Source organism: Montipora capricornis, chromosome 10 (genome assembly GCF_036669925.1).
Source record: "Montipora capricornis isolate CH-2021 chromosome 10, ASM3666992v2, whole genome shotgun sequence".
Lineage (NCBI taxonomy): Eukaryota > Metazoa > Cnidaria > Anthozoa > Scleractinia > Acroporidae > Montipora > Montipora capricornis.
In genome coordinates, this window is record NC_090892.1 from 61,190,541 (window position 1) to 61,206,774 (window position 16,234).

The window sequence follows — 16,234 nt, forward strand, 5'->3', positions numbered from 1 at the left end:
AATCTTATAAGATGTCAATTTGCCTAGATATTCCCTAACTTGAAGAAAAGTATAGCAACAACGAATAGAATATATTGGAAAAGATTAGAAGTACAATATTTTTAACACTTATTCCATTGCGTCACGGGAAATTTCTCTTTCCGCACAAATTTCACAGCTTGGCAACACTTGACGGAGTCATGTGGTATATGAGCTGATTAACAAGATTGAGTGAACCAGTCAGAAAGCTATAATCAATATCGTACTATCCGAGGTCGAAAAGTTAAGTAGTTATGGAATAGAATAATATTACAATGCAATAGAAATGATTTTATTAGAAGTACAGTTTTCGCAAGGGAAACGAAAGTCATAAGAAAAGTGATATAATACGATTGATGAACGAGGAATTTTTCATATTAGATAATGTTGTGGTAATGAACTTGGTACAAATAATTAGGCAAGAAAGGAAATAGAGAGGGAAAAAATCCCAGAGTAAGGAAATGAGCTAAGGGATTAGAAGTGGAAATCTCACAAAGTTGAAATTTCCCCGCCCCAGTTTTAAGAATAATATTAAATCATTAAGTAAACGTTCAAACATGCGCAACCTTTTAAATCATAAATAAAAATCTGTGTTTAACGTGCTAAACTGCGCGCTGCACTGAAATTTAGAACTAGGATAGACCTAGAATTAGAGTGGGATAGAAAAGGTGAAATGCGGTTGAGACCTATTTCACTTTTGACCACTGAAACAATAATCGTTTTTGTACGCGCCTTACAAGCGTTACACAAATGTGCAAAATTCAGAAGAAATTCTTGTGTAAATTTAATGGGAGCAATTCTCCAAAACATTTAAATAGGTCATGATTTCTAACGGCGGTAGGGAGAAATAAGGTAATCTTAATTTTCTCACGGCTAAATCGTCAGCTATTTGATGCAAAATTACAAAAATACAGAATTACTGTACAGAGTAAAAAGTTTCTAAAATAAGTTGCTTTCCACGGATGCTGTTCCTCGAAGTATTTGCTTGATTAAGTCTTTTAATTGCCCAACGGACTCTTCACGCCTTAAGTTGCAGGGAGGGCCGTTCCATAGAATGGCGCCACTGAAGGTAAAACTATTTGTAATAGTTAGTACGCAGTAATCGAACATTTAGTTTATTCCTAGAGTCACTTAGGTTGTATGCGGTTTCTGCTTTTTTAAAATCTAGAACATAAATAGTCTGTGGACAACTCGTGTAGAGATTTGTAGGCCATCGTAGCTCTTTGAATTTGCTGCTGGCGAGCCGAAGTTCGAAGAAATAACCCGCATGCCAGTCATAGTTTGAAAAAGTCAAAACACTGGCTGCTCTATTTTGTAGCTTTTGTGACTTATTCTACAAAGTTATCCCATAGTTTCCCCAAACAGTATAATTGCAATAATCAAAGTGTTTTTGTGTCAGCAATCGGTATATTCGATATGAGGTTGCTTGAGGAACAAGGTGCCTTACTCGTTGTATGGCCTCAATTAATGACAGAAGCGATTTTGTTCAGTAGCTAGTTTCTCGATATGGCTACTCCAATCAAGTTTGTTATCAATGATCACCCCAAATTATTTTGTGATAGCGACTTGACTAACTTGAACATCATTGATTGAAGTGTCGGGGAATCTCTAAGAGTACGTACTTAGCCTCTGAAGCTTCAGAATTTTCAATATTTCAATTAGGAGTTAGATGTTAGAAAATTTGCTAATTCGTAACAATGTTTTTTAAGTGATAAATTCCGTTCTTTATATCATTATCAGGCTAAGACTCAGTGTTGTTATGGTTTTGCTGAACGTTATAGAAAAGGATATTTTTTAAACTTAAACCGAACTCGGACTCAGTTTTATAAAAGTGTATTCGACTTTGATCCTTTGGAGAGAATCACACTGAAAACCCTGGTTCTGTTCGGTGTGGTAATTGAGGAATTTCACATTTCGAAATGTTGTCACATCGTGTTTTTCCTAGTACTTTCACCAGTTAAGTGAGATTATTATAGTTCTCATTTCAGAATTGACGGAAAAAGGGGAAGGAGCCACCAAATTAGCATCTATCAAAAATACCATACTACACTAGTGGTCCCAAGACAAGATAAACACAATGCTTATGCAAAATATTGGAGGGACAAACAAAGAGTATTACGGTATTTTGATAGTGGTTAATTCCTTTTTGGGAGCCGTAACCTCCCAAAGAAATTGTTCACGAATGACAACAGATAACGTTACGATAAACATCGCTATTGTGGACATTATGTTGTTGTCATTTACTTCCCAATTATTTCCTAAATGTTGATTCGCTGTTGAAACAAAGGGTTCTTTTGTTTTCGTAAATGGCAAGTTTAAAAAACAGGAAATGTTTGTAAACAGTGAGAATCGCAATAAGAAATTACTTTGGGGAGAGTGATTGTTTTTCACTATCAAACGTGTTACCCCAGTTGCTTTTATATATATAGCTTTTTAACATAATCATTTTTTAACGTATATTTTTGTATATTTCTGTATTTTTGACGTAGAATCGAAAACTTCGATGGCGACCTCCCATGCAACATCCTAAAAAGGAAGGTGTTTGCGAGACCCAGTTCATCGTTGAAAAAAGGAGAGGCGTAATAATTTTATTGAAAAATACAGGAGCTTATAACAAATGGTCCCCCAGCTTTCTTTAATTCATGAAAGTAATATGTCGTGGTTCATTTGTTCAACCAATACTGTAACAACCTCAATCCTTTATTACTTCCGCTTGGCCTAAACGCCACTTTGTAACCTGAGAGTTCGTAGAAGTTTAATGGTGTTCCAGTAATGCTGAAACAAAGGATTGTGATCTGTGTCTTTCTCTGACACTTCTTTGTAAGATCCAGGGAGAACATCGCTTTCCGGGTTTTAAAGTGCGTCTGTAGTTTGATGTATTAAATTTTCCTCTTAGTAAGTTGTTATTGCTTTGGTGTTAATATAATTGCTGTTACTAACACAATAAAAGCGCGCTGAAACGGGAAATACCGAGAATGTTTTTTGGTGGATTTCACTGAGTTTCGTGAGCCTTTGTCCTGAGCTAGCGTTTACGTGATCGAACCTGCTGCTTGTAACAAAAGAATGAATATTAGAGACCTTTGTTATTGGAAACTTTGTGGTTAGGCGTTTCTCAGGTTGACAGGGTTTCGAATTTTAGGGAGGCGTTCGACTTTCTCGCTAAACATGTCTTTCGTCAAGTCGAAGTGCTTCACTTTTCGCCCCTAACAACATGAACATCTCATTCATTCTAGTTCAAAAATTTATCTTGCACACCGTACGCAGGCATAAAAACCTATTTTTTCCCTGTAAACGTGAGGCTGTTTAAATTTTAATAGGAAAAAAAACGTGCCGTTAATCGCTTACCGTTGGGTTCAAACGTTTGCAAAGAGCTTGGTCACGTAACATCCTCAGGTTGGCATCACTTTGTCTAGTATCTAGTATCTGCCGATATGTTCAAGAAATAAGGCAGCTTCTGCAAGTACCGGAGCCGAAATTACTTAAAACAAAAGAAACAAAAGACCGAAAAGAAAACAACTCCAAATAAAGACTAATCCCAAGTGACCGAAAACACAATGCTTTCCGGTACTTTCGGAAAGACCCAGAAAGAAGCTAAACTCCAGCACGTTTCTTTGATTTTTGGCCAAACGCTAAGTGCTACGTGTCGATGTTAAAACTCTATGTTCTGAATATCTTTGGTGGGTTTCGCGAATTATAGACTTTTGGGTCTTTGGCGTCGTTTGAAAACTTGAGAAACAATAATTACCGTCAGTTCAAAAAATGCTCCTTATATTTATGAACCGATGAGAGGTCGCTCTGCTTGAGGCTGATAAGGACAGGACGTAAAAAAACCACGTTTGCACCAAAAACAAGTGTTGAAGATCACACTCTATTCTTCATGCCTTGTGTACTTTATTTTTAGAGTCTTAGACGGCGTAGAAACTGAAACTTGATATATAAAACTACAATATTGTAGTCCCAATCGAAAAAGGCCGGTAAAAATAGTAACGGGACAGTGATAATTAATTTTGAGAAAGACGGTTTTATTATGAAAAGTCGAAAAATGATCCTCAGTAGATGCCTGTATTTACGGAAACCGGAAACGGTTTCAATTATTTCAACAGCAAGATGGCTCGGTGGTTGTGTTCGACGAAGGAGAACACATCGTATCGTGTCAGTCCTGCGGGATGTCCCTCGGGTATCGATCGTGATGCCACACAATTTTCAGTGTTTGGACGCCAACGTGGCCTCGATCTCATTTGCTGCTGTTACGGCTTTCCCAAGGGAAGTCAAGTCCTGTTGGACAGGTTAAAACCTGCATTAAATTATTTGCAACAAGATAGTAGTCAAAATACTTTAGTGTGATTCCTTCATTACTGAACAACTACTAGTAAAGGTAGAAAGCGATTCTTCCCAAATGGCAAAATATACAACAACTGTCTTTGTATCGTCTCGTCGATAACAAAACAGGAATCATCGATAGCACCTCACTAATTCTTGATCGCAGCTAATCATTAACCCTCAGTTTAAAGTTTGTTTTGGCTGAAATAGACCATTGTAGCGGACAATGTTCGTCTTTCCCACAGGCGCCCCAAGCTCAGTGTGAGCATGGCCGACAAAAAATATAAGGATTTGTATGGGAATCCCGGTAAAAGGCTTAAGAAGATAATTATATGAAAAAAATCTCAATTAAAAAGCCTAAACTTATTGCCATTGTGGATAGCTTCCTTCCTGTGTGGTTATTTTCCAGATCCGACGCGATTTGAGCCATTTTTCAATTTTTGGGTTGTCAAAGGTTATAATAAAATTCCAAGGCTGGAGACTAAATTCTCAGAAGCCACCAATTTGAGTCAAGTATTCCTGGATAAAATATTCCCACGGTCACAATTCCATATCAGAATCATTGGCATCAATTGGCAAAGTTTGAACTTTCATTTCAACCCACTATCAACGCAATAGCAGTCCCGCGAGCAACGTCAGGAGGTAAATATTGCAACAAAACAGCTTTCAAAGGCGGTGCTTTATCAGAAGAGTGGTGGCCACCGCTTCGACCGATTCTAACTTAGATTTGTGGTGCGAGAGCAATTTGTGGGACGAGATTGCCGCGAGTCACCTAGTCTGAAGTGTCAGCCGTCTCCTCGCCCAAACCCGCCAAGGCGAGGCCCTTGCTATTGAGATGTGGGGTTGCTGTTATTATGATAAATATCTAAAGAGAATTGACAAACTGTTTGCTAGGGCTTTTAAGTCTGGGTATTGTTTGAAGAAATGTAGTATTTGTGATATTTTATCCACCAGAGACAGCAAATTATGGATTAAGATCTCATCAAATACCACTGCACTTGATGATCTCTTACCACCGAGACGTACTAGGCAATTACGCAGCAGGGGCCATGATTATATATTACCTAGAGTTCGTACTTCACGTTTTAAATCCACTTTTGTAAATAGATGTCTTTTTAGCATTGTCTGCCATTAGTAGTTAGCTGTATTTTTTACCTTAATTATTTTTATATTTCATATTCATTGTAAATATATTATTGACTACGAGTCACCAGCCTTTCTTCTCCTTAAGAGGGGAAATGACAACCAACCAAATCGCAAAAATTTGTAAGCCAAACCCGTCTAAAACGGATATTGTTTGCTCTCCGATTGCACAGATAAGACGAGGACAACTGTACGCAGAGGTAAGTGAAGTTTATTTCTACATTTACAGCTCACTTTAGCATTTATAAGCTCAAAGTATATTTTCCCATACAAAGTCTATAAATTGTACACCGAGGTTGGGCTACCTGCGGTGGCTTCTGAGAATTTAGGGCCTGTTTATATGGTCTCGGGTACCCGAGACAACCCTCCCCCCGAGTTACCCTTGGCGAGATACTTTTTCAACCGTTTACATGAGGTGGTGGAACTCGGGTGGAACTCGGGAGGGCGAGACAACTCGGGGAGGCGAGTTGTCTCGCCTCGGCAGGTAGGGTAACCCTGGCAGGTGAGACAACTTTTTCGCATGTAAACGGTTTGCCTCGACAACCCGAGACGAGACAGCAAAAAAAAATAAAAATCAAAGAAGTAACAATTTGGGAGCTTATACATATTTTTAGCGTTTACTTTCGAATTAAAAGGTTTTTTTCCCGCTAAAATTCTCACCGCTGTCAACGGAAACTCTTGATTCATAAACAGCCTTTTATTTAAACTACATTTTATTGCTGCGTTAAGATTGTCAGTCCATTTGCTGAATGTGAAAACGCAACTATACATAAGAAAACGAACGAACGAACTAGAAAGAAAGAAAGGCAAATGACGATACGCATTTTTTGAAGATGCGTCTTAAAATATATGCATAATGAAGTAGGGTCAACTTTGTCTCGGTCACGCAATTCTAAAATAGACGCTCGGTAAAGTTGTCTCCGGAGGAGGGCTGTCTCGGGTAACCGAGACCATATAAACAGGCCCTTAGTCTCCAGCCTTAGGCTAGGATTTTATCATCCGTTGACAACCCAGAAATTGAAAAATGGCTCAAATCGCGTCGGATCTGGAAAATAGGGAGCTTACGAAACGACGACGCCGACGGCAACGACGACGCTACAAAACAATAGGTTTAGTGAGCAAACTGACAATGGCTCTGCACGCTCTGCACGTGCGTTTTACATTTTGGTACATTTCTTTGCCGTCATCTACTAAATGACGACGTGAAATGACCAAATTCAATGTTCTGTGGAGGACGTTAACACATAACGATGAATTTTCAGTTCTCTCTCTACGCTTCCAACCCATTCATATCAGTTTAATTGCTCGACAGTTAATACACATTTTTAATGCGAAACGACATGAAATAGTTTCATAGTGATATGAATAACGCGAACTTGTATTTTTAAATGAAGTCCTCGTTGCCGTCGTCGTCCTCATTTCGTAAGCTCCCTAATAACCATACAGGAAGGAAGTTATCCACAATGGCAATATGTTTAGGCTTTTTAATTGAGATTTTTTTCATATAATTATCTTCTTAAGCTTTTTAATTTATTGCGATTCCCATACAAATCCTTATATTTTTGTCGGCCATGCTCACACTGAGCTTGGGGCGCCCGTGGTCTTGCTTGTAGGTTGGAAAGAGCAGGAGTGTGATAGTTATCCGTTATTGACTAATTTCCAAAATTTATTGTCAGGTGAAACTGCACCATATCGAAGGTAACCACGGATATTTGACAATGCTACTCCCCATATTTCGCTCTTTCTGGAAATGAATTTGCTACCGATGTTTGGCAATAAATTATCGATCACCTGGCTGAAACAGGTTATGAATGTCATTTCTGGGAGTATCATCATGACAAATGACGTGCCTATGAAACTAAAAATAGCACTACGCCTTACATCATCGACCAGCTTTTCCTAGAATAACGCGCATAAAAACGAGGCTGAAGGGAAATTCCCTTAAAAATGGAGACTGCGACTGATGCAAATGTGCCAAAAATCGTCTCCATGCAGACAATAACAAGGCTTGCTTCATGTACGGTGAAACTATTATCATTTTGTCATTAGTACACTATGGAAGAACTTAGAAATAGATATATTCTTTTACAAGATCGTGTCGGAGAAATAGTGGAAAGAAGCATGCTGACACTTGGTCTTGCTTCTAAATCTACACCTATACAAGTGTTAAAAGGCGAGTTATTGGAAGCACTTCCCGAAACCGAACAACCTGGAGACTCAACCAGGATAGCTCTTGGTGGAATTGATCGTAAATTGCGTCTTGAGTGTCGTACAGAGGATGTTACGCGACTTACAAGGGAAGACGCCGATTTGCTTTTGGCCATTTCCTCGGTTACATTGAGATATCAAATATATATCGACAGAGGACGCCTGGATTTTGGTAAACGACTTGAAGTCGGAAGTAAGGTTTTGGTTTCAGTTAAAGGGATTTCCAAGAATTTACCCGGTGTGATATGGTACAAAGGCGACTTACTCAATATCCCTGGCACAATGTTCGGAGTTGAGCTGCATGTAAGTCTCGAGTGTTGACGTTTTCATGAAAAGTTGTGGACCTCTTTTATTTGTAAGACGAAGGCAGTGCATTTTGCACTTTACAGGATCTTGTAGATAACTAAAATTTTCGTGCAAGTGCAATTTAGGCTCGTTTCATACGTCTATCTTTTTACATGTGCCGAATCTAATGCAAATGAGAAAAATCTATTATTTTCGCTCATCTGCATTAGATTTGTTACATGTAAAGTTCGACGTTTGAAACGGGCCTTACTTGACAGGAAATGTAAGAATTGCTTCATTACAATACACAAATAAGGTGTACTGTAATCCAACAATATCTTGAAGGATCTTGAAAGATCTTGATTATTATTTTTTGCAGCCCACCCCCTCCCACCCTCCCCTCAAATGATACCATGCATGCAGTGGGTTTCTCCTATGCTTCCTGAGGGAGAAAGCACTTTGAGCAGTCGTTTGACTTTCATCGAGCATGCGCGAGTTACGTAACGTCCACGTGACGCATGCATGTCTCTTTTAACTTCATTCCTTTTGCCAACAGGAAATTAAGAGTTTACCGTGTCTCGTGGGAAGCACAGCCAAAGCATCTTTACCTTTTAAAAAATGGAAATGCCCTTGACCATAATTCCAAATATTCCTTGGGACTTCAGTCCCTCCAGACCTATCCTCAAAGCTTCATTGGTCACTACAGCGGGCTCGCGCTAACGAAAACAGTTATGAACTTGAACGCACACTCAAGTGCCAAAACAAATTTACTAACGAGTCCATGGCACTGGACAGCAGCTCGCTCAAAGAAACAAAAGGCTGCTCACACAGTGGTTTCTCTCGGAAGCAGAGGAGAATTTTTGTTATAGAAAATCTGGCTTTACTTCTAAAGTGAATTGAAAAATGAGTTTTGAGGGAGCTTTAGCAGTGTTGTACTGTTGCCAAGGCAACAGTAGGGATCTCATGGATGCCGTTAAGAATTGCCCTACAATATTTGTAAACAGATGTTGCTTTTCTAATAGGATCAACAGTGTTCTGATCATTACTGTTAGACACCAACTGCTAATTATTATTATGGAAAACCGGATCCTCTTCAAGGAGACACTTCATTACAGAGTTTGAAAGCATAAGATACATGGTATTTTCCCATGAGGTTCTTTGATTCTGTAAATGTCCACAGTGTCAATTCTATACTTTATTTTGTGACACAAGGAAATAACAAATTTAAAGCTTTTTTCATCCTCTCTATACTAGCTACTGTATTAGGTATACTACTGTACAAGGTTATCAAGATCTTTTATTCTTTTTTCCCTCTCTATAGTAGGGAAGAAGAGCTGGCGCAGTGGTGAAAGCACTTGCTTTTCACCAATGTGGCCCATGTTCAGTTCCCAGACTCGGCGTCTTGAAAATGTGGGTGGAGTTTGTTGGTTCTCTACTCTGCTCTTGGAGGTTTTTTTCCAGTTACTCCAGTTTTCCCTTTTCAACAAAAACTGATGTTTGATTTGATTTATCTGTCTAGTGTGCATTAGTGACCTTTGATTGTACTGCTTGCTGTATGTTTGATCTTTCTTGTACAATTTGGGCTTCATAACTGAGATAGTGACAAAGCCTGAATTGGAAAGCCAAAAATACCAGCTACAGCTGTAAATTAAGATTGGTGCCAGGCCCAGTAGGAAGGCCAAGGTCTGGGCAAAAGGCTCGTTTGTTTATGACTGAATTGTGTTTTTTTTTTTTTAAATGCAAATATGATTTCATGTAAATCAATTGTAGTGTACATTCATCTTAACATGGGTAGCTTATGCTTTAAGTTATTATTAGAGAAAGGTGATAATAAACAGCCTGATCATCAACTTAGGTGTCAATCAATCAATCAATCAATCAAACAATCAATAACTTTATTTAACCATGGTAAAACATCAATAACAAGCAATTTGTTTTGCTGTTTCTAACCTTTCAGAAAAATCCAGGGTTTGGAACATCTGATGGAACATTTCGGAACAAGCGATATTTCACTTGTGGACCAGACTCGGGTGTTTTTGTTGGACTGGATAAGCTTATGCTGATGGACGATGCAGAATATAATTCTCCCTCAAAGACACCAAAGAGAGATGAACATGGTCAAGCTAGCCTTAAAGCAAAATTAAGGGATACAGTTCTTCCATCTTTTTTAAAAGGAAAAAATGACCCGTCACTTCAGGCAATGACTGTTGATACACTTAAAATTTACCAAAGAGTAGTTACTTTTTCGGAAAACAATGACAATCCTGTCAGAGGAACTGTGCGTTTTATTGGTGAGGAAAAAGATGCAAGTGGACGACGAGTTCTTGTGGGATTGGAGCTGGTAGGCAATTCTCAAAGTACAAGTACAAGGAAGGGTTACGTTTTTGCAAACGTTGGCTGTGTAGCACTATATTTCAACAGAGTTAACTGATGAGGGTGTAATGTGAAGTGCTTGTTTTCTACCCCATATGAACCATGTGAGCGTCAGCCCTGCTAATGGAAATGGGCCACCAAGGACAGAGAAAAACTCTGACCAGGGTGGGATACATGTTTCATACAGTCTGCTTAACCCATTCATGCCTCAAATGCCGTAGGATGCCCCCCACTGACAAGTAAAACCGTCCGGCCTTAGCTTAGACAGAGTGAAATATATTAAATGTCACTCTCAGGGGTCAATGGGTTAAGGCCTGTCATCAGGTATTCACCTCTGATTTTAACAATAATGATTGTTTTTGGGGATGAGGATGTTGACCTTGTTGCTTATGTAAGAAAATTAATCATAGACATTCACCCTTATAATTATTGTTTATCATTAAATTTTCGTTCTAACTTGTTTTACTGATTATTGTTGTCTATCTTCTAACGTACATCCTTCTTATCAAAAAACCTTTTACAAACATCATCAGTTGATGATCTTTGAAGGAGACATAGCTTTTGTGTGTATATACAGTGGTTGTTAACCCATTGACTCCTAATCTGTTCCCCATTGACGAGTAAAATTGATTCTGCTTCTTTCCTAGGAGTCAATGGGTTAAACAGAAAAATTAGCCATAGTATTAAATGACCAATGTATGGGCTGCCTGCAGGACACCTTACTGTTGTTACAAATGTTCATGTACGTGTACGTTACGTATTATTTTTATGATAACTTGGAAGTGTTTATTGTGTTTAATAATAAACAATTAATTGCATTTCTTTTCTTTAGGATGAAAGGATTGGTAGTGGAACTGGTAAATGGAAAGGAAGACAGTTCTTTGTCTGTAAGAGAGATTATGCTGCATTTGTTGATATAGAAACTGTCATACCTGAGAAAGATTTTGATAGTGACCCTGGAGAGGCTATGACAAGGGCAACATCACAAAAGCAGGATAAACGACGTACAAACACAACAGAACAGGGAAAAATGGTTAAACAGAATGAAGAAATGTTTGCAAGGTCATTGAGTTATGATCTTAATAAAAACCCAGGTAATACTATCATGTTTTGCTGACATGGTTCCAAAGAGTTAATACTATTGTGAGGATGAAGATTAGGTTTGTATTGGGTGATGTCTTTTATGGCTTCATAGTTTGTGATTGGCAGTCTTCTAGCTGATTTTGCATGTGGCTGCTATAGAGAGAAGATCTTTGATCTTTTCCTAGGAAACAGTAGTCATACTGCAAAATGTGAGAGACTTGAAATAAAAATTTGTTTTTTGTCTTTACTTGAAGTAGTTAGCCTCAGTGGCTTGTTAGTGAAGGCTAAGTTATAAATTGTTCTCTATAATTAGATAGTGTATTGGTCAGAAACCTTGAAATCATGCTCTGAAGCACCGCTATGGAAAATATTTAAACAAGGTATCTGCTCCCAAAGAGGAATAAAAATTAGTGGAATAAAATCTCTATTAATTCTTTTAATGTAGGTCTTGCACATCCTCAACTTGAAAATTTGCTAACAAAATGAATTTGCCCTTTGCACAGTTGCTGTAACGTTTGGCTTTCAAGATTATTTGTAGGGCATTTCCATAAATTATGTTCCAATTCCCTTCCCATAATTATTGTTTGATGCTTCTGGACAAAGCACCACATTGAATCCTTGAGTATGGCACTTCAAAAGCTGAACTAGATGAATCTGTATACCAGAAGACAAATGCAATGTTGTGCATCTTTAGGTATAATTTAAATAATGGTTAACAACCGAAATAATAAAAATTAATTATTTGATTATCTGAGGTCTAGATCTTCACCATTACAGTACAGCACTTGCTCAAGGATGCTATTCAAAGCGCTTTTATCATTTACAAACTAGGGACTCACTACACTTTACATGTACTGTACTTCTAAAGACCCTTGAACAGTGTTCTACCTTACTGGAAAGCTCTGCCTGCTCATATAAGAAACTTTCAGCTCAGTCAGTTATTTTCAAATTACTTTGACTCAATTTCTTTGGTAGCAGCACATTTTTGTAATTTTTACATCCAAATAGTAATTATTTCTTGTTAAAGTGCCCTATTGAAAATTACCTTCACTTTGTGTGACATAGACCATCTGTATAAAGAATTTAATTATGATTATGATTATGATGATGATGATGATGATGATGATGATTATTTGTGTTCATAATTGACGTAGCTCTAGAATATCATAGTTGCATGCAACATCACCAAGATGCAATGAATTGTCTTGAATGAGTATGACTGTCTTCTGGGAAAATATTTTTTATAAGTCACATGATCAGCCTAGCATGAAGGACCAGGGCTGGTGTGATCTTGTCTTTATCCATTACTCATTTGGAGTACCAAGTCAAAGTTGAATCTACAGGAAATCAAAATGCAGCCGAACAGAAATGGATAAGTTTTGTAGTAGCTGCTATTTCAGTGGACTGTGGTCATTATTTTTTTGCTTCTCTCGTTTTAGTTTTTTGGTATTTAATATTGCCTTCTAGTTTTGAGGCCTCAAAGTCAGAATAATGGAATCTGCTGCAGATGCTCCTGCCCCTTTGCTTTATTGCAACAACCACATTTTGTGGCATTTTAGTCACAGATGAATACACTCCAATACCATGTGAGGAATTTGTGATATGTTACGAATAAGGAAATATCACGCATTGAAGTCGAAACTCTCATCTAGTAATCAATTTAAGCAGAAAAAGTGCCATAAAATCCGTCTCCGAAGACAAATAAAAAATTTCTCACTCAGTATTTGGGGTAGTGCAATCATCTATTAGAACTGAAAATTTGGAAGCAACATCTTAAAACCTGTTGGGAGAGGGGGTCCGAGAAGTTGTAATTTTGGAAAATCAAGCTGTGCCGTTCATGGTCTGCTAAATAACTCCGTCCCCTATTGAAAGCCAATTATGCTGAGCCAGTCAGCATTGGGGCACATGCTAAAGTATCAGGTCAAGTGTGAAGGCTGTCAATTGACACCCTTACTTTCATGTGTGATTAACATGATATGTCAAACATTTTTCATGTGCAAATTATGGTGGGAAACAAAGAAATTTTTTCATTTTTTTGTGGGAAAATACTTCACAGCCCACCGATTCAAGAGTTGCAAAAGCAAGAAATTTGAGTGACATTTATGGAATAAAGCACTGTGTCAAGTTACTGCATAGACTTTTGAAAAGTCCTTCATCTCGTGTAGATGGCATGCGGGACTTGGTCGCTTGCTGATCCACTTTGCGTGCACAAAGTCATGCTTCGCTCGCCAAAACATTTTCTCCTGGGATTCCTGTAAGGTCGACTTGTGGCAGGTCTAGTTACTGCACTACCACACGTATGCAATGCATACCTATTTTTTGGCAAAAAGATTAGCTGTTTAAAGTTTGATTCATGATGTTAAAATGTTTTTGTTTTGTCCTTTTCAGGTAAACTGTGTAAGGAGAAGACACCTTTGAGAAGGGCAAATTCATTTAATTCCTCTGACATTATGTTAGCTGCAGGAGAAAGCAGCAATACTGATTCCAGAGAATTCATAGAAAAACAACGTGAAATGCTTGATGAATTCAAGAGCTCAAAGCTGTCTCCTTCTGAGGATGTTCCAATGTACGACATTGAAAGGACAGACAGTGCAAGTTTCAGTGATCAATGTCTGAATTTTCATGACAAGCATTTTAGAAATTCACCTCCAAAAAGTGAACCAATCACTGAACAGCCTCGCCTTTCAAAGACATATCATGACTTTGTCAATATTGACAAAGAGGACTACGAGTTGCTGTTTAAGAAAGATAAAAGCAGTGATTCTGGTATGTTGATGATTCCAGGTAACTCTTTTTAGGGTGTTGATACTTGCACAACTGTACATGTTGATCTCCAGAAATACTAGAAGAAAGAAACAGCTGTTGATTTGTTTCAGTGCAAGGCTTTTAAGTGCTACTATGATCAAATTGTTATCCCTTGGATTTTTATGTTTATCACATAGCATTCCAGGAAAATAATAAAAACGCTGTTTACCCATTTTGGAAATATCTGCATTGGTTTTGGAGATATTTAAGTTTGAAAATTGTGCAAAATTAATGAGAGGACTGATGATGTCATTCACTCAACCCAGCATAAACTCAAGTATATAAAATAGAGCTAGCTCGGTCAATTTGCAGCAGAGACCATTGGAACTTGGTAGGCTAATAGTTCTACAGGCAACGCACCTTCGGCTATAAAGGAATTGGTTCTCATAGCAACTCACTCTTTTCCAGTTCCCTCCAACCTGATTTCAATATTTTTGGTGATCTTAGCTAGAAAAAAATTTAGTGAGGCCACAAACTCAAACTAACATATAGAATTATGCTTGCAGGATCATGCAGATGAGGCACCACTTTTTTCATCATATTTGATCAAAATTCGGTTGAGTTTATGAGGTCATCGCTTGGCTAATTTGCATATTTTAAAAACTTGAATATCCCTGGAATGAAAAGAGATATTTGAAAATAGTAAACAGCACTCTTCTTGTACAGATTACATGTGTATGTCTTAAAATGTCTTAAAATAGGAAAGATGCGAATTTCGTCATGATAGTAGCACTTTAAACAAAATTAAACTAAATGGAGCTAACAACTGCATTCTCACTGTTTTAACTTCACTTGATACATTTTTTTAAATCGTCTGATGTTAGATATATCAAATACAATCTGAAAATCTCTACATGTACATCCAGGATTGACTCTAATTAGATGCACGCCAATTTCAATAAGTGTCACTAAGCATCCCCTTGCTCTTTTCTCAGAATACAGACACTAGAGAACTTTAGATTCTAGAATGAGAACGACTACGAGTACAAGGTTTTCTCATAGAACAACAGTGAGGGCATGCAAACTAGTATCATTTTGGCGAGAAAAACATGATACCATCGTAAATCATAAAATGTCGTTGTGTCACAACAGGTCACCAACACAGCAGCAGTTTTGTCATTTTTCGATTGGGAAAAGGCTCAGTATTTTCTCTAAAAACAGGCAGTCGAATCTCGTACTTGTTGTTGTCCTCGTCCTAGGATGTAAAGCTCTCTAATAATTATTAATGTCACAAAGTGTCCTGCAAAATGCTACTCCTCAATTACAGTGCGACACACCTTACATTTTTTGTACCTTGGCCACCTAACAAAGTTTTTTACAAAATTATCCGCCAATTAGGGTGTGCAAATTTGTTTGACAGTTATGCCTCCTCGCAAAGTTTGCATGGTTGTAAGTTGAACATTGTTGCATGGGTTTTTGGGTTGACGTATTTACACGTACATGTAGTTGTCAAATGTGAAAGTTTTGCTGGGTGGTCATGGTATTAAAGGCGCGTTGCACTGTAAAGATAAACAGCTGCCTTTACCCTAAGCTAAAAATAATGCTAACCTTTATCGGTTCCTTACCTAATTGTTGGAAATACATGTGTACATGTAGGTTGTAAAGGCTGTGACACTTATAAAGAGACACTTTGTGTTGGATGTCAGAGTTGGGAGGGCATCTACATGCATTTCTGGACATAAGTGAAAGTCTCTGAAAGGGCTAAAGTATGAAACATACATGTACTTGTAGTCCCATTGACATAACCTAAAACGCTATTCTGTTAAGGATCAATTCCTAATGCATTTTAGTTTGACGTTTGGACAGGCAAACAATAATAATTAATTTTAACTAATATTTAAAAGTTATGCAATAAAATAATTAGCCTCCCCTTCAAATTGCCTTACCAGTATTTTTACCATGTAATCTTGAACTCTTTGTTCTACATGTATTATGCACATGGAACAACAATATCTGCAGAAATTCCACATTTATTCTATTTGAATTGTTTTATTAGTGG

The 16,234-nt window shown here is 37.8% G+C and overlaps 2 protein-coding genes across 2 annotated transcripts in view; both read left to right on the plus strand.

Moving 5' to 3' along the window:
- Positions 1 to 2,994, plus strand: part of LOC138018416 (probable serine/threonine-protein kinase DDB_G0271682) — a 115,972-nt gene extending 112,978 nt beyond the window's left edge. Inside the window, exon 6 of the transcript XR_011126020.1 lies at positions 485 to 2,994. The gene's annotated coding sequence lies outside the window, so the exon portion shown is untranslated. The remainder of the gene's footprint in view (positions 1 to 484) is intronic.
- Positions 1 to 16,234, plus strand: part of LOC138021128 (uncharacterized) — a 264,817-nt gene that overhangs the window by 221,097 nt on the left and 27,486 nt on the right. Inside the window, exons 7-10 of the mRNA XM_068867994.1 lie at positions 7,531 to 7,992; positions 9,932 to 10,315; positions 11,180 to 11,441; positions 13,819 to 14,214. Coding sequence (XP_068724095.1) covers positions 7,531 to 7,992; positions 9,932 to 10,315; positions 11,180 to 11,441; positions 13,819 to 14,214 — 1,504 coding nt within the window. The remainder of the gene's footprint in view (positions 1 to 7,530; positions 7,993 to 9,931; positions 10,316 to 11,179; positions 11,442 to 13,818; positions 14,215 to 16,234) is intronic.